This window comes from Bidens hawaiensis, unplaced genomic scaffold (genome assembly GCF_021521415.1).
Source record: "Bidens hawaiensis isolate Kalapana, Puna unplaced genomic scaffold, B.hawaiensis_p1.1 tig00000416_1, whole genome shotgun sequence".
Taxonomy (NCBI): Eukaryota; Viridiplantae; Streptophyta; class Magnoliopsida; order Asterales; family Asteraceae; genus Bidens; species Bidens hawaiensis.
The window spans coordinates 4166555-4186714 of record NW_027491029.1 but is presented as its reverse complement, the minus strand read 5'-3'; the positions used below and the strand labels follow the sequence as shown (position 1 = coordinate 4186714).

The 20160-nt window shown below is 37.4% G+C and overlaps 2 protein-coding genes across 2 annotated transcripts; both read left to right on the top strand.

The window, feature by feature from the left end:
- The first annotated feature begins 8770 nt into the window (after window positions 1-8770).
- LOC143624970 (uncharacterized) lies at window positions 8771-9196 on the top strand. The gene has a single exon (XM_077095457.1). It carries the CDS (start codon window positions 8771-8773, stop codon window positions 9194-9196), a length of 426 nt encoding a protein of 141 aa, XP_076951572.1.
- Window positions 9197-9214: 18 nt separating this feature from the next.
- LOC143624958 (uncharacterized) lies at window positions 9215-18914 on the top strand. The gene is made up of 2 exons (XM_077095449.1): window positions 9215-9302; window positions 18433-18914. Exons 1-2 carry the CDS (start codon window positions 9215-9217, stop codon window positions 18912-18914), a joined length of 570 nt encoding a protein of 189 aa, XP_076951564.1.
- Window positions 18915-20160: the final 1246 nt, after the last annotated feature.

Sequence of the window (20160 nt, the reverse complement as noted above, 5' to 3'; positions counted from 1 at the left end):
GTTGGGCCATCAAGAAGGCACAAGTGCGGAAGATGGAGGTAGCAGAAATGAGAATTCTACGTTGGATGTGTGGGCACACAAGGCTAGACCGAATAAGAAACGTTGTGTTTCGCGAGAGATTAGGGGTGGCGAACATAGCAGACAAGATAAGAGAGTGGAGACTGAGATGGTTTGGACATGTAAAGAGAAGACAGACGACGAATCCTGTTAGATCCGTAGAAAACATTACTATAGAGGGGAGGAGGGGTAGAGGACGACCGAAATTGACTTGGGATGAGAGGATTAGGCATGATTTGATAGACCTAAACCTCTCCGAGGACATGGTTGAGGATAGGAATTCGTGGAGAAGTAGAATTAAAGTTAAGGATTTTTAGAGAGAATTGAATACCTTAGGGCCTAGACTTTACTTATTTAGGTCACATACCATAATGGTATTTCCCTTACATATATTATTATTATAATTATTATTAGCTTTTATATAGCTGTTAAACTGTGAACTTATTATTAATATTATTATAATTAGTAGTAGTTTTTATATAACTGTTAAACTTTGATTTCCTTTATTTTGCTTCATACACATGTACTTAGAGCCGAGGGTCTCTCTGGAAGCCACCACTTTATTCCTTTGGATAGAGGTACGGTGTGCCTACATCCCACCCTCCCCAGACCCTACTTATAGCTTTGCTGTCGGTGGGATTTCACTGGGCATGATTGATTGATTGATTGATTGATTGATTGATTGATTATATGTATTTAGTATAACTTTGTGACTATCTTCTTATCATGACAACACACTGAAGTTGATATTGTTTAGCTATTAAATTTGATAAATATGGTGATCTTCTTGCAACTAGATACCGTGGCGGTTGTGTGGTTTTGTTTGAAAAACCTGACAACACATATATGTCTTGAATGATTTGTTATTTATTTATTTATTTAAGCAAGACCACAAATTTTTGTTAGCAGGACGTGCAAGTTTGGGTCTCTTTTAGTGTGAAATGTGAATTCACATGATACATCTTACTCTTATTGTCTTTCCATTTCTATTACTTTTAGCTGATGACTCAGTCCTTATCCAGTTCTATTTACTTATTTTGGGCATTTTAACTGAGCGCAAGAGAAAGAAACTGCAAAAGTATTATTGACGATATACATTTTTTATATTGTGGAATTATTTTGAGACAGTTGGCTACGAAGATGTAGATTGTTTCTTTGGGGTTGATGTTTGTTGATGACCACTTTGTCATGTTGAACTTTCTGAGCATCCGAACATATAATGCGTTTAACGTGATCCGCGACAACGCGCGTGTATTTATACTAGTTATATAATATAACATCCAAGACTCGAACCAATAAACAAATCACCTAAAGTCGACGACCGAATTATGGTTCTTTAATACTATCTTATCATTAAATCGGTGCCGATCACTTACATGTGCAAGTATGTAACATTCCGAAATTTCCTAGAATAATATTAATATATTAATTTCGTTGGAGGAATTAGTTTAAGTTAGTAAGGATAGTAATAAAATAATAAGATAAAAGGAATGGTGGATTTTAATTAATTATGGACTAAAAATAAAATATGGGCCGAAGGTCTATGGGCTTTAGGAGTATAAATACCCCTTAAACCCTAATCATTTCCATTTCCATCTATCTCTACACCATAGACTACACCTTCAAAAACACACACTTAAGCCAAACACTCTCTACTCTACTACATTCAACAATCCGAGACCAACCGAAGGTAAGAAATAATTTATCTCAGCTGACCCAACCTATTAGAACCTGACACCGCAGCCCCGTGATGACGTACGAGCCATTTGGATCTAGATCTAGCTTATTTCGGATGTTTAATCAACAAAAAATGAGCTTAAGGACCACCTTAGCTCAGATCTGAACACCCCGAAGCTACTCAGACCATAAAAGATCAAGCCCCGACCAACCATGGTGGTTAACGGCGGCCGACGGCGTCGGAATCGAAGAAAAACCTTAAAAACGCGTGAAGAAGAGCTGACCTGCACTTATACGGCCGTATAATTATATACGCCATATAAGTTTTAGCGTGTAAGTAGAAGCATTTATGTGTAACAACGTGTACGTATGGCAACGTATATATACATTCTTATACGCCGTATATGTATAACAACGTGTGAGTATGGTAGCGTATATGCTTATACGCCGTGAATGTATAATGTATATGTATGACTTATGCGCTAGGCAGGCTTACATGCCAGAAAGACTTATGCGCTGGAAAACTTATATGTCCAAGACTTGTACGGACCTAAAGATGATTTTCCAAATAAACGAAAGATAAACAACGTATACGTACGTAAACGGCATATATGGACTTATATGATATAAGGACTAATAATAAGAAATTAATTAATAATGAAAGGCAACGTTTAAAACAAAGATTTGATTTGATTACATAATTTAATTTCAGTTTTCTGCCCCTATAACCCCGCTTCCAGGGGCAGCTGCCCCCGTAGCTAGGGGTTACAATAACTTAGAATTATGGTATAGATAGAAGTAGTTTAATGACACTATGATTAATACACAATTAGCCATGCACAGCTCAAGAAGGGCATAACTAGTAAATTCAAAAAGGAATCGCTTACAAGTGAGTTTCTAGCCCTATTTCCTTGTTATGTTTTCGGGTTGTGTGAATACTCGATGTGAATAGTTAATACACTTATCTTAAGTGGTAAGTGTATGCCATATATGATATGTGTGATAGTTATCGAAGTTATGAATGAATGTTTGTCGGTATATGAAAACGATCTTCGGATATTGCACGTATCACCAAGGAAGGTAAGTATTAGAATATGTCATTGTGTAGACGAATAATAAGGCATGGTATGTATGAAATCGTATGAATGATAGTATGAATGTATGGTTGTGAGAATGTAAGGAATAGGCCCTAATAATATTTGCGAATGTAGGGAACAGACCCTAATAATATCTGCGAATGAATGGAGCAGACCGTAATAATATTTGCGAATGTAAGGAACAGACCCTAATAATATCCGCGAATGTTATAGGGCGAAATGCTCTTTGATATATATATATATATATATATATATATATATATATATATATATATATATATATATATATATATATATATATGAATGTAAGTACGATAGAAAGAATGTAAGTGTGAAAGAAAGAATGAACAGATTAAGTAAGAAATATGTATCTCCGGATACGTATAAGTAAGTATGTGGATGTATTGTATGTTACTTGTTTTAACTAGAACTCACTCAGCGTAGCTGACTTCTAGTATGCACGCAGGTAAATAGATTGAAACAGCTAGCTTGAGGGAGGCACATGGCAGGATTTGAAGGGACTGGCATCCAAAGAAGATTTGTCATGGTGTTTTAATAAACCGTTTTGTGATATGTTTAAAAGACAAGTTTGAATGTTCTGTAATGAATGATTGAAGTTTTAATATTACGCGAAAATTTTACTTAACTCTGATTTATAGAACTGTGTTTATGAGTAAATCCAATGCCAATGTAGGGCATCGGGGTCAGGGCCTTGCAAAGTACTAATACCTGGACTAATTTAGATTGTTTATTACTCGTGCTAGTACCAGTTTCAAGATTGTCGAAGATTTGGACATAAAAAAGCAAAGTGGTACAAAAATTTGCACCATACCTAAATCCCGTACCATTACTCGTACCCGTACTCGTACCATACCAAAAAATTTGGTACGAGTATTGGCACATGTTTTTACTGGATTTTTCATACGGATACGAATATATGTAATGTCCCAAGCTCATCTCTAGCGAGAACCAGATGTAAGTTGAGGCCCAAATAAACTGTTGAGCCTGATCCAATAAGCAAATAAATTGTTGGCCTATTCCCTCATAAACCAAGCTGATCCACCTTAGCATAAGCCGAACCAACTGACCTCATCAATTTCGTTACGTCCCGTTAGATTTTTTTAAATATATGGTTAGCTCAGTAATGATATATATATATATATATATATATGAACGTTGAATGTAAGAAATAGAAAGAGTTTAATAACGACTTTCGTTAAATGAAACAATCCTGTTAGATTAGTTTATCTAAACATACGAGTCTAGCTTACCAAGTACGTTTAGTTAACTAAAATACAAACTTAGTTAGTTACACGGTTAATTAACAAATATATATGTTAAACAGTTATCCGTGCACGACCAAGAAAGGGATTACTGTTAGCTTTTAATGATCCAGGCGAGTTCTAGCACACTTCTCTGTATATATGTTTTTGGGGTTGTGTGCAATCTCAATGTGGTAGTTTGATATTATATATTGTTTGATTAGTAATATACTTGGCATGTAGAAAATAGAATGTGTACACCTATTAAATTATATATGTTGGTATGTTATATATATTTATAATATATGCGGTACGTGTAAACATGTGTATGTACAATATGGGGACTCTACGTCTGACATAGTAAGTTAGGATGACAAATCCCTATAATGGGGTTAGAAATAGTACTAAAATGACAAGTTTTAGAAATTTAAAGTAGCCAGTTACAATAAATTCAAAAACGTACTAAAGTTGTGTAATTGAATAAACCACCTATTCTAAAATGACACTTAACTCAAGTATAAATAAAAATAACAGTTAATTGTAGTTATGATCTAGTGGTGAAACACAAAACGCAGCTTTCAACCTCGTGGTGACCATTTCGCATATAAGTCCCTTGTGGTGGTCATTTTTTGCAATTTGGGTCCACCATCAAGTCACAACATTATTTTTCTGTGAAAAGACACTAATACCCTTGCAATTTGCAACCTTATGGTTTTTAAATATATGTAATTTTGGACCCTTATTCTGTTAAACAATTTCCCTCCAAAAAAAATAATAACAAAACGTGCAACATGAATTTCGAACCCGGGTATAGCCATACCAAGTACAACAAGCATAACCAGCTAAACTAAAATGATTATTGATAAAAGTTTGGTTTTGTTTATTCAAATATAGATATTATGTTCTTACTTAACCATCTCCATACTTACCTAAAACCCCCCCAACACTCTCATCCCAATTTCAAACTCATTATATATCAACCCTAGTCCCCAAATTAATGACGGTTATTTCATTTACCAACGCCAATGACATCCCTTATGGTCGGAAATTCATGAAACAAAGCCCTGTGCTTATTTATCTTACAAATAGTTTCTAAGATAAAAACAAACCACTACATATCCAACCTCCACCACCTCTGAACCACGATTGGGATGCAGGGAAGCTACAGGCGACAGTGGTTGAGCAACAACAGAGATCGGCGATGGCGACACGATTGGCATGCAGGGAACCAATGATGAGTGATGCGTGCAATATGTAGTAGAAAACATGTTAAGTTTTTCAAAAGTTTGTTTCCACAATGATGAGTTTTAAATTAATAAAAATGATTATTATCTTAACTAAACCATACACACATAGGCAAGTGTACCTATCGTATATGTAGTAAAGTATAGGTAAGAATCAAGTATCAATCCACGAACACACTTGTTTGATTTTTACTACTAAATCGTTGTATTATTTTAACCAGAAGTAAACATCATAATAGTTTTGGTTTGACAAGTAAATGTTTAAAGAAAATTTAAAAGCATAAATTAAAAAACAATATTTTTGGGTTTTTATAATTTTTATAGAGATGATCAAGGATAAAAGTTTATTATCTTGGTTAAAACTCCTCTTAACTTGGTTTAACAACCAATTGGTAAACATGTGATATAAGGTTACTATGGTGATTAAATGTGGGAATAACACCTTATTTATAAGTCATGTTATTCCATGTTAATTAAAGAAAAAGATATGCATAACTTCATAACATCCGCTAAAACAATATTTTATATAAGCATGTGGTTTATAAAAAGTATTTATAAGATAACTTACTTTAAATATGAGACAACACCTTAAATTACTAAGTGAGTTGTCCTTTATACTTTAGTAGAAATAACCTTTGTATTATACTTAAAATACCAATTAAGATTAGTTAAGTTGTAAAGGATCAACCTTGATTTACAGAGTATTAACCTACACAACTCTTGGACAATTATAGAACTCATGTAATAACCATCCAAGCATTGTTTAAAAAAGGTTATGTTGCACACTCGCTTAAAAAGTAATTAACCGATTTTAGTGGATGGATGTCGACAATCCGTTTTCACAACATTTCCAACCATTCCCATTTTAAGATGATCAGTTACTACTAATACTTCATTTGGTCCATGTTCATATTAGGATTTATGTTTTTTTGTTGGATATGTGAAGCGGTTCGGGTAAAGTCAACGCGGGCCGACCCGATTATGACCCATGAGAGTTACGCCGGGGATAACGATCATCAAGTCCTCCTAAATTAGATAACCAGGCCAGACACAATTAAACATGGGTTAATAGTGGATAAGGCTTTTTAGTGTGGTAATTGGGCTCAAAGCCCATTAGGTTTAATTTTACCTAGTTTTGTGCCTAAATATACTTAAGATATTATTATAATATCCTTAAGACAATCAAACAAGCTACACACTAAACCCTAGCCACCATACCCGCCAGTCATTACCTGCGCCGTCGGATCTCCGCCGCCGGCGGCCACCGCCGCCGCCGACAGTAACCGCCGTCACTGGACACCAGCACCATTACCGCACCTGTTGTTCGCCGGAGCTGCTGCTGTACGCCGGAACTACTTCTGCTCGTCAGAACTGCCATCCACCGCTGGAACCGCCATTTTCCGCCGTGAGCTGCCGTCCCCTGCCGCTGTGAAGCCACCGGAGTTGTCAGTTCACCTTGTTGTGTCGCCTAGCATCGTTTGTTACTCTTCGGTGTCTCAACCGATTATTCTTAATCGAGGTAAACTTAAATACGGTGTTATTTACGTTTATGGTTTTTTAGATCTCGTACTCGTTTTTTTGTAACCGGATCCTCTTTTTGGTTCCATTATGGTGGTTACTCGTTATTCCGATGTGCTCGTTTTATTTGTTTACTTATTAACACGATTAATAACTATGAAAGGAATACTAAAATCGGGTTTAAATTGTTAAACCGTTTCTTTGACCACGGTTGAAACCCAACAGTGGTATCAGAGCCGTGGTTACAACGCACGAGTCGATTCCGGTCCTTTTACCGGTTCTACATCGTAAACATTAATTGGTTAAAGTTTTTGATCTAGCTATTATTTTGGGTAAATTTACATCTGGTCATAGTTTTATTTAGTTTATTTGACCAAAATATTGCCTGGTTTTTATTATGAATATGTAAATTCGGCCGTGACCATTGTGTGTTTGGTTGTTTGAGCTTGTTTTTGGCCATATAGATGGTTCAAAGTTGTATTCAGTTATATTTTATTTTATGGTTTTCTTGTGGCCATATGGATGGTTCAAAATTGTAATGGGAAAATATGTTAGTATTTTATATTTTGTAATAAAAAAGACCCGAAGATAACCAAGGACGAGCTCACGGAATCGTTGGAGTTAGTCGGAGTTTGGACAAGATGACGGGATGCACGAAGAGTCCATACTTGTGGTTTTTTTGTGTTGTGACCCCTTGACCCGATCGGTCTTGCTAATTGGCTCTAGCAAGACCGATCACCTTTATTGGCCATTCGGGATTTACATATTATTATTTGTTATTGTGGTTGCTTGGTTGTTTATAATAGGTTATAATATAACCAACCTAATACCAAATAAATTTAAAATAAATATTTTATTAACAAATTATGTTTTTGCAAATTAAAGGCTATTTAATTTCCAAAAGCTAATAACTTACTAGATTTTCTATTAACTTAAAATTAGTTAGTCATATCGCGACAAACTTAGTTTTAATATGTTATTTAAAACTAAGTGTCCTGAGAGATGAAAGGGTTCATCAAGTTGTCCCGATAATATACAGTATAATTTGACTTTTACTCTATTCGGTAATTATAAAATTAATCCCAATTTGAATCAATAGTCTATGCCATCCCACTATAAGTCACACTTGAGGCATATTGCGAAATTTCAAGTGTTTGGAGCTACAGCACCGCACTTGATTCTTAGCCTATCCCATCAAGGTGAAAGCGTTTCGTTGACACATCTGGCCCTTTCATATGTGACTGTACAAGGACGACTATTACTTTACTCTTCTGTTACGTGCTACAGTTGTCTGAAGACTTAAAGTGGGCATAGATGAGGCCAAACGTATCTATTCAGACAATCGTTGTCTCAATAGGCCTCATAACCGGGAGTTGTCCTCTATTCACAATTGGCAATCGTTGTCAGTCTGCCTAACCACTTATTAATTTTGTGTGCTATAGCTGCCATTAATAACTGGAAGCCAGATTCTCAAGTTCCTACTTTATTAATGTTAATTGGTTTATTAATAATAGGATTACAACGTCGAATAGTATTATAAAATTTACTTTTGCTTTATTTATCAGATGTCAACTAACGAAAACTCATCCTACGCCTTTAAGTCTATCCTTGAGACGGATAAACTGAATGGCACCAACTTCATCGAATGGCACTGCAACATGAGACTTGTTCTCACCATGGTAAAGAGACTGTATGTTCTCGATGGACCTATTCCAACCGAGCCTGAAAAAATATAGGCGTTGCTCGAAAAGTTCTTGAGAAGCATAAGGATGACTCGGTTGAGGTCTCCTACATTACGCTAGCCACCATTACTTCTGAGCTTGCTAAAGGCTTGGAAGACTTTGGTGCCTATGAGATGCTTGAGAAACTCAAGGGCATGTTTCATAAACAAGCTCGTCAAGAACGTGTCGACACCATGAAACAGCTCATTAGCTGCAAGATGGTAGAGGGGTCTTCCGTCAGTGCGCATGTAGTTAAGATGAAAGGGCACATCGATCAACTCAAGAAACTTGATTATCCCCTGCCAGATGAGATGGCAGCGGACTTCATCTTAAACTCTCTCCCCAGCACTTACGACCAGTTCGTAATGAATTTCAACATGAATGTTTGGGTGAAGACAATGTCGGAGCTTCACAACATGCTCAAGACGGCTGAGATGAACATTTCCTCCAAGACCAATCAAGTTCTGATGACCCGATCTGCTAGTGTCAGGAAGACTAAACCCAAGAGTGGGGGTTATAAAGGCAATGGCAAGAAGAAGGTTACCATTGCTGCCACCCGTGCCACCAATGCTAACAAAGGGGTTCCAAAAATACCACCGCCGCCCCCTGAGGAGTGCTAGTGCTACCGATGCAACAAAATGGGACACTGGAAATGCAACACTCCTGAGTATCTTGCTGTGATCAGAAGTAGGAAGGCCAATAATGGAGGTGAAGGCTCCTCTAGAGGTATTTTCATATACGTTATTGAACTTTTCACTGTCTCCAGCAACACATGGGTATTTGATACTGGATGTGGTTTCCACATCATTAATGTCTTGCAGGATCCTGAGAAGTGAAATAAGCTTAATAAAGGCAGCATGGAACTCATCGTTGGTGATGGGAAGAGAGTACCAGTTCTGGCAATTGGATTATTTCATTTTACTTGTCCATCTGGCCTAGTTTTTCCTTTGAATAATTTTTTGTACGCTCCTAGTTTGACCAGAAACATCATTTTAGTATCTTTACTGTTTGAACAAGGTTTTAAGTATTGTTTTAATGGCATGGCTATTTCTTATTACTTAAATGATATCTTTTATTTTAAGGCTAAACCTCGAAATGGTATTTATGAGATTGATGTTCAAACTAATAATAACGTATATAATCTTTCGAAACGTATCAGATCTGGCACCAATGATATGTTTCTATGGAATTGCCGACTTGGTCACGTAAGCAAGGAACGAGTTAAAAGACTCCACCGAAGTGATTCATGAATCCACAGGACCGGGCTCTTTTGACGATTGTGAGTCTTGCTTAGCTGGCAAACTCGCTAAGAACTCCTTCACTCATAAAAGTGAACGAGCAAAGGATCTGTTAGGACTTATACATACTGATGTGTGTGGACCTTTCAGAACCATATCTAGAAACCATGAAAGATACTTTGTTTCTTTTATTGACGATTATAGTCGATACGCTTATGTGTATCTCATTTAACACAAGCATGAAACTTTAGAAAAGTTTAAAGAGTTTCAAAACGAAGTGGAAAACCAACTTGGGAAAACCATTAAGATACTTCGATCAGATTGAGGTGGAGAGTATCTCATCTCAGAGTTCATCAGTCATCTAAAAAAGCGTGGAATTGTTTCACAACTCACTCCACCCGGCACATCCCAACATAATGGCATGAGCGAGAGAAGGAATCGAACTTTGCTAAACATGGTTCGTTCGATGATGTGTAGAACTAACTTGCCTCACTCTTTTTGGAGTTTCGCCCTTATGTCCGCCACCGCATTGTTAATCTGGCTCTAACTAAGAAGGTGAACAAAACCCCATATGAGATATGGCAAGGGCGAAAGCCCAATTTGTCTTTCCTTAAAGTATGGGGATGCGATGCATATGTCACAAGTGAATCTGATCCCCGCGGCATAAAAGTTCTTTTCGTCGGATACTATAACCAAAGCGGTTATTACTTCTTTCATCCTGATACAAATTCGATTCTATCAAGAGGAAAGGCCACTTCCTCGAGAAGGAATTTCTCGATCGAGGAATTGGAAATAACATTTTCGATCTTGAAGAAATTCAATAGCCAAAAACAACCGCTGAGGAAGTTGGAGCGTCTGATCAACAAGTTATTGTTGCTGATACATCAAACATGAACACGAGCGTTCGCATAAGTAGTAGGACTCCCGTACCAAATTCTAAATACTTATGGAATTTAGATGGTCCCGAAGTCTTATTAGTAGTCGAGTCTAACGACGAACCTACTAACTACAAATCTGCTATCTTGGATCTGGAATCTGAGAAATGGCAATATGCCATGAACGCCGAGATGCAGTCTATGCATGATAACCAAGTTTGGAACTTGGTTGAGCTACCCCTAGATGGTCGGGCAGTTGGGAGCAAGTGGATTTTCAAAAGAAAATTGACATGCATGGAAATGTGCAAACCTATAAAGCACGGTTAGTCACAAAAGGTTTTACTCAAACTCAAGGTGTTGACTATGATGAGACCTTTTCGCCCGTTGCTATGACTAAGTCAATAAGGATATTGCTTGCTATAGCCGCTTACTATGATTACGAGATATGGAAAATGGATGCCAAAACAGTCTTTCTTAATGGACACCTTTCTGAAGATATCTATATGGTTCAGCCTGAAGGTTTTATCGATCCCAAATATCCTAAGAGGGTGTGCAAATTGAATAAGCCCATTTATGGACTTAAACAAGCATCTCGCAGCTGGAATCTTCATTTTGATGATAAAATCAAAGAGTTTGGTTTTATCATAAATGAAGATGAGCCTTGTGTTTACAGAAAGGATAGTGGGAGCACTATATCATTCCTCATCTTTTATGTGGATTATATACTGATCATTGGAAACAACATTCCTATGCTTAAGGAAGTTAAGCACTAGTTGGGATCTTGTTTCACAATGAAAGACCTTGGTGAAGCTGTTTATATTCTGGGAATCAAGATCTACCGAGATAGGTCTAAGCGGCTTTTAGGGCTAAGTCAAAGTACATACATAGACAAGGTCATGACATGCTTCTCAATGGATAACTCCAATAAAGGAGTTGTTCCCATTGCTAAGGAACCGTATTAAAAAAATCGCAATCTCCGGCAATGGACATTGAGACAAAGCACATGCAAGCAATTCCATATGCTTCAGCGATTGGCTCTGTCATGTACTCTATGTTATGCACCAGACCTGACGTCTCGTATGCTTTCAGCATGACTAGCTGTTTTCAGCAAAGTCCTGGCGTTGCCCATTGGACTGCAGTGAAGAACATTCTAAGGTACCTGAAAAGGATCAAAGATATGTTTTTAGTGTTTGGAGGAGTGAAATATGAGCTCAATGTAAGGTGTTACACTGATGCTAACTTCAGAGTGACCGAGATGTTTCTCGCTCATAATCTGCTTGGATGAAGAAATTCATAGCCAACCTCAATCTGGTTCCAAGTTTAGGAAAATGATCGACGTAATATGTGATAACACATGAGCTATTTCTCAAGATAAAGAGCCCAATTATCATCGCATGGCCAGGCACATTTTTAGTTCCACTTTGTACGAGAATTACTGGAACATGAAGTGACATCATAATAAGCAAAGTAGACACGGATCAAAACCTAGCAGACCCGTTCACTAAGCCGATCACTCAGGACACGCATGATCAGCATAGAGATGCTATAGGGCTTAGATTTGCTAGTGATTTATTTTTAGTATTTGGATGTTTGAACGTTTAAGCAGTTGTACTTTTCAGTTCACTTTTGATTTAATTGTTAAATGCAAACGTTGAATGATACAACTGTGATCTTTTAATACGTTTAATCCATGAATGTTATATTCTAAATTATCCGTAGTCGGCCAGATTCGTGGGAACGATTCTGAATTAAGACTATTCTGACATTGGACTCTAGGAGTTGACTTCCAAACTCACAGACCTCATTATGAATGACGTTGGATGTAACTCGCATCAAATTATCTTCATGGATCTTGATCATAAGATGTTTGGATAATGGTATACTCATTTAGTATCCTTAGACCTGAGATACATATTAGAACTTTCGTTTAACGAAGAGTATTCTTTGATCATGTTAACCGATGTTGCGTAACTGCCAGTCATAAAGGCATTGATTGATAATATTCTGGAGTTCAGTGGGAGTTGTATATAATCAAGATGGGATTATGTACTCTTACATGAAATGTAACAGTTAGACATCTTGGCGCCCTCGTTGATTCAAACTGGTAAAGTGTGAGGTCTCACCCAAACTTACTGTGCGTTTGATTGGATCACTTTGACTTAATAATGAGAACTACAATAATTGAACAATATGTGAGATTGATATGATCCATGTCTCATTGTTCAATTGATGTCTCATACAGAAAGGATAGATGACAACGATTACAATAAGTTCATTATCTTACAATAAAGTATTCCAAGATATTTTAGTTAATGAATTAAAAAATGTCATAATCAGTTGGGGACAGCTATGTGTAGCTAGAGCACCTCTAGCTGTCAGTGTTGTGCTACTTGATCCAAATCCGTCCAAGTGGGAGACTGTTGGATATGTGGAGCGGTTCGGGTCAAGTCAATGCGGGCTGACCCGATTATGACCCGTGAGAGTATCACCGGGGATAACGAACATCAAGCCCGCTTAAATTAGATAACCGGGCCAGACACAATTAAACATGGATTAATGGTGGATAAGGCTTTTTAGTGTGGTAATTGGGCTCAAAGCCCATTGGGTTTAATTTAACCTAGTTTTGTGCCTATATATACTTAACATATTATTATAATATCCTTAAGACAAACAAACAAGCTACACACTAAACCTAGCCACCATACCCGCCGGCCACTACATGCGCCGCCGGATCACTGCCGCCGGCAACCACTATCGCCGCCGACAGTAACCGCCGTCACCGGACACCAGCACCACTACCGCAGCTTCTGCTTTTCGGCGGAGCTACTGCTATTCGCCGGAACTGCCGTCCGCCGCCGGAACCGCCGTCCGCCGCCGGAACCGCCGTCCGCCGCCGGAGTTGTCAGTTCACCTTGTTGTGTCGCCTAGCATCATTTGTGTAACATCTCATTTTCTAGTTTCGGTTAATAAAATGAGAATATGAATTATTACGAGTCGGGCTAGTTTTGGGTAAAATGGATATGGGTTATGGACTTGGGTCATGAAGGAAAGGACCACGGGCTTATGCCCATGATTCATAATTATATAAACCTTAATTACCCATTTTTCATTCATTTACACATATTCCATACACCACCAAAACAGACACACTTAGCTCTCTCTCATCTTGCGCTCTCTCTCTCTCTCTGTCTCTCTAGCCGAAATCACCAAGGAAAACCGATCCCGTTCCAAGGTAATGATAGTATGATATTGTATGAGCTCAAACTTGTTAGATCTAGTTGCGAAACGACAGGCCGGCACCTTTAAACCGTTAAAGTCATGAGATCCAGGTGGAATCGGGTATAAACCGAACCTAAGATGAGTTTTTGGGTCACCCTAGCTCAGATCTGGATCGAATGGGACGAAAACGGTGAAAATGGTGCAAAAATACGTTTTTCCGGCGAACCAACGATTTTTCGGCGACGACGACGACGCCGGAAAGGCGGTGGGTACGAGGAAGGGAATGTCAGAGAATGTTTCTGACATTCTCTAACCTAACCCTAATTCGTTAACGGAGAGTTAACGAATTAGAGGCAATTCGTCAGATGATTCGTTACAGGAAGCTTAACGAACTAGCCTTAGTTCGTATCCAGATTCGTTAAGGAAAATATAACGAATTAGCCCCCAATTCACTATAGTCATTCGTTAAAAGGAGATAACGAACTAGAAGGTCAAATTCATTACAGACAGGTTTATGAGGTTCAATTCGTGAAAGGACCAGTTCGTTATGAGGTCCAATTCGTTAAAAAGGACCGGTTCGTTATGATAACCCAATTCGTTAAAAACAATGTAACGAACTAGAAGTTAACAAAATGACAGAATGGTCCCTGGACTCTGAAAAAGGAATGATTTAATTACAAAGAAGCCCTTGAACTTTTAAGTTAGTAAATTAATTAATGATTCAAAATTCTATGAAAAATGTTTTAAGACAGTTAATGGAAATAAAATTTTTCCAAGCTAACCTGGCAGCTCGACCCCAGCCAGGGGCTCTGCCCCTTGGGCCCTGCTAGGGTTTGTCACCCCTAGACCCCACTGCCATGGGCGCTGCCCCCGGACCCCCGTTCGTTAAGGGTTATAACTAGACTAGAAAATTGATGTGTGTAGTGATAGTTAATTGATACGTGTAATTGTTATACAGTTAGTCGAGCACAGCTAAGGAAAGGAATAACAATTAACGGTGAACGTAATCGAGTTCAGGTGAGTTTCTAGCCCCACTTCCTTGTTATGTTTTCAGGGCTGTGTGCGTACTCGATGTAATAGTTAATACACTTACCTTAAGTGGTAAGTGTATGCTTAGTATGATTTGTGTATGATGATTGCTTGACGGTGCGTGAACGATCTTCGGATATTGCATGAAGCATCAGATGGTAGTTAAAGACATGATTGATATATATTATGTATGAACGATGCATGTATGTTATGTATGTTATGTTGATGGTATGTGAATGATCTTCGGATATTGCACGTATCATTAAGAAAGGTATGTAAAGACAGATATGTTACAGTTGCACAAAACAAACGGATCAGACCCTAAGAATATCAGTGAGGATAGGGACCAGACCCTAATAATATCTGTAAGGATCGGTACCAGACCCTAATAATATCTGTGAGGATAGGGACCAGACCCTAATAATATCTGTGATTTTGGGGACCAGACCCTATAATATCTGTGAGGTTATAGGGCGGAAGGCTCTTTATGTAGTATGTATAGTTATGTATGTAAAGTAGAGTATGAATAATGTACACCTCTTCGGGCATGTGTGCAAGTAAGTAGACTGATGGTATGTTGTATGATTAACTAGAACTCACTCCGCGTAGCTAACTTTTAGTATGCACGCATGTGAGTAGAATGAGGGAGCTCGCTTGAGGGGAAGCACATGGCATGGAGTTGAAGACACTGGCATCTCAATGAAATGTTATGTTATCTAAAAGACAATGTTTTATGTTTAAACGATTTGAATGTTAGTTAGGAAAACAAATGATGGTTATGTAATATATTGGTTGAAAGTTTTATATTCCTTGTAAAGTTTTAATTACCTCTGATATTTAGAACTGTGTTATGAGTAAATCCAACGTTAAAGTGAGGCGCCGGTAACAGGGCCTTACAAGTTGGTATCAGAGCAAAGTTCGAGAGATTTAAGCATCCTACATGCTTAGACTCGAACAGAGAATGGGATTAAAGTAAGAAAATAAAGAAGATGCCAGTGCGAGAATGCCATGTGTCACTCAAGCAAGCTTAGTAAAGGTAAAGTATGTTATTAAATTCACATGTAAAGTAGAATGATGGATGAAGGTTTGCGTAATTGCTAGATAAAGAATGTATGAATGCTAGCTTAATTGCTAGGGATAGAAGTATGTGATGATATGAACTATTTGATTGTTTAACTGTTAGAAGTAGAATTAGCACAAATAGACTCAAAAGGGGAAGTGTATAGGACACGGAAAGTAACGTGAGCAGCTAATCACAGTTGGCCACTGTTATTACCTGTTAGCCTTACTATCCTTGTACTAAATGGTTCCTTAAGTGATCACATTTGTGTTTCCTTATAGAATATGAATGGTTGGAGCTAAGAAAGCTACTGGAAGAGGAGGACGTATGGGACGTCGTGGTAGACCACGCGTTGTCTGAGAACCGTCAGTAGAGGCAGCCACTAACAATGAAGGCTAAGGAAGTGAAGCCGGTCTAAATCCAAGTAACAACGAGGGAGTTCAAATGGACCCCGCGATTCAAACTGCCATTGCTCAAGCGGTAGCAGATGCTGTGAAAAACATGAATCCCGAAAGGTCTGCTGGGGGCCGTGAAGGAAACGTTGACGCTTTATTCTCGAGTTTTATTAAATGAGAGGAAAGGAAAGATTTGGAATGATTTGCAAAAATTTTGTGTTCCAGAGTTTTTTTTATGAAGAGAAAGGAAGAGATGGAAAGGGGAAGGATGGAGTTTTAAGAGTATATATCTTTCTTTCCAGATTGGAAAGATTTGGAGAGGAAGAAAGAGATCAAGATCAGGTTCATAAATCAATTCCATTTTTACCCTCTTCAACAAAATGGCGGGATTATCTCCTATAACCCGCCATATCTTCAACTAAACTTCCATTATCTCTCAAGTACATCATAGTTATCCCCACTCTTTCCCATTCTCTTGCTTCCATCATTATTCAGCCTGCGATTCACAGATACACAGGTAAATCTTCCGTTCTTAATTATTTAAAAATCAATCTCGATTATATCTTAAATGGCTCCTTTATGTTTCCTTAACATCAAGCATCTGCATCTGAAGATATATGATTTTGACATCTGCATCTTCTATGGCCTCTTTGTGTTTCACTAATCAGCATCTGAAGTGTATTAATTCTGATTCTAATATCAGTTTAACATCAATTTTATATGATTTTAAAGATATGTGTAACCCTGCTGTAAAAGAACAGTTTATTGTAACCTGTTTAGTTTGGGGGAACTAGTAATTCGGTATGATTAAAAGTGTTGCTACTACTGTATGGTAGAAAAATATTCGATGAATTTCATTTTTCAAGTTGCAAAAAGAAATAATGACTGATGAATAAAAATAAAAATTAATCAGATTCTAGGTGGTATGCATTTTAGAGTATGCTCTTATTTGCAACTGTTGATATCAAACAAGCAAATTAGACACATGACAAAACATTCATATACTTTATGTGTGGAATTTTGAACTTAAAATTGAATATGTTAATAACAGCAATGTTAGGAAATAAAATAAATTTAGTATGCTCTTATTTGCTACTGTTGGTTTTGTTACATTAATTGTTCTCAACTAGTGCTCAACTATTATAGTTTTGTGTTAGATAATCTTGTAATTTAACAAATTTGACTCTTACGCCATATCCATCTTGATTCATATATAGACAGTTCGATGGATAATTAGACACGTAAGGTTGTTGAACTTGTTCGAGCCAGACAATTGCAAGCAGCTCACCTAATTTGCTTATTAGTGGCTTTCGTTGCGCTACTTAGACGGGGCAAAAAGTGTGCTAATTTACCTGCTAGACATGAAATTTTACAACGACGAAATGTACGAGAAGAGATGTTACACAATCTTTTAAATGGCGGTAAATGTCGTGACCTGATAAGCATGAGTGAAAAAACTTTTATGACATTGTGTGGTATCTTAAAGCATGATGGTGGAATTCGACCTACTCAGCGCAGTCGGTTGAAGAGCAAGTTGCAAGTTTTTTACATATAGTAGGTAACGATTTGAGAAATCGATTTACCTCTTGGTTATACCGTCGCTTTGCATCAACAACTAGTCGGTGCCTCCATAGAGATTTGCAAGCGATTATATCATTAGAAGGTTGTTATATCCAACAGCCTACATGTGATATTGTCCCGATAGAAATTCAAGAAAAAAAGAGATTTTATCCATTTTTTAAGGATTGTATCGGTGCAATTGACGGAACACATGTACGTGTCAAAGTACCTAATAAGGATGCCCCTAGATATCGTGGTCATAAGGGATACCCTACGATAAATGTACTAGCTGCTTGTACATTTGACTTGAAGTTTACGTATGTGCTAACTGGATGGGAGGGTACAGCATCCGACTCTAGAATTATAAAGAATGTGTTTACTAGAGAAGACAAACTAGTTATTCCAACGGGTAAATTTTTAAACGAAATTTAATTAATTGTGTAAATATTTATTAGAATACTAATTACAACCTGTTTATAGGTAGATATTGTTTGGTAGACGCGGGTTTACCACATACGAGTACCCTAATAACACCATATAAAGGCGTTAGGTATCATTTGAAAGAGTATTCGACTCGTGCCCCTCAGAATGCAAAGGAGTTGTTTAACCTTCGTCATGCTTCATTACGCAACGCAATTGAACGAGCATTTGGTGTCTTGAAAAAGAGGTTTCCTATCATTAGAAGTACAACCGAACCATTTTACTCTTGCGAAACACAATCTGACATCTTTTTGACATGCTGTATTTTACACAACTTTTTACTTGTGGAAGACCGTGACAAAGATCTTGAAGATGAGGTCCTACAAGAGGTGTTAGATGGACCGCAAGAAGAAGAACGTAGAAATACAAGAGACACACGCGAGGGAAGTACTGAATACGAACAACTAAGGAACTCAATTGCAACTAACATGTGGACTAACTATATGATGTATCCGAACGATGAAATAGATATGTCAAAGTAGTTTTAGAATAGTAAATTTTAGTGTTTCATATTGATTTTGCATTGACTGTTAAGTATGTTATGGTTTTAATTAATTGATGATTTTTTTTAATTACTTGTGTGTGCATATAGTTATTTTATTTAGTAGTGGCAACTATTTACATATTTAAATAGTCAAAATTTATTTTTGTTACCATGTAGAAAACTATAATGAGCAAACATGAAGCAACCGGAAAGAAGGAAACGCTAAAGTGGACGGAAAATATGGATAACGCATTCGTACAAGCTATGATAACGCAAAAGGATAACGGAAATAGGGTTAATGGAAGTTTGACCTCAACCGCATACAACAATATGGTTGAGGAGCTTAGCATAAAGTTTCAAATGAAGGTCTCCAAAAAACATTTGTAAAATCGATTAAAAACTTTAAAAGAACATTTTTCTCAATGGTACGATTTGTTTCGTGGAACATAATTGAGTGGGTTCTCATGGAATTCAACTACTCAATTAATTGAAGCAGAGGATGAAGTCTGTAAAAAGTTAATAAGAGGTAAGCTTTAATTTTGGGCTGTTCTTCGGGTTTTCGGGTGGGTTATTCAGGCTCGGGCTTATCGTCCTTTCGGGTTGGTTGTATCTGGGTTATGGTTATATTGGGTATCGTTTCACCTTGGGTTCGAAGTTCGGGCGTGGTTTAAAAACCTCACCACTACTTTAATTATAAACACGTATATTTAGATTGTCATTTATAAAACTAGTTATCTTGTTTTTGTTAATAGTCGAAGCCTGAAGCAGAAGCATTGAAGACGAAAAAAGTCTCAAACTTTAATGAAATGATAGAGCTTTTTGCAAAGGACAGGGCACCAGGTGCACACGCTGAAACTGCTAAAGAGAGAATTGCTCGCTTCAAGAAGTATGACAGCGTTAACTTAAAAACAGTTGAAGTGGATGATTTTTTTGCAGCAAATTATGTAATACTGGAAAGCCAATACAATATTGATGATGATATTCAAATGGTAAATCCTACGTCTTCTCTACCTGATCCGTTATCAAGTGCAAAGAAATGTAAGAGTAGAAAAAGAAAAGTTGAACAGGAAAATGAAGATTTAGCCTCTATGATCATGTCTAATGTTGGCAGTGTGGCTAATGCCATTTTAGAAGGCAATAAAATAATAGAAAGAGCTTATCATCAAGAGTACACGGGTGAAAAAATTTGCAATGCGTTGGAGCCGATGGGTTTGGAATCCCATGAAATACAGAGCTTTAAGGTA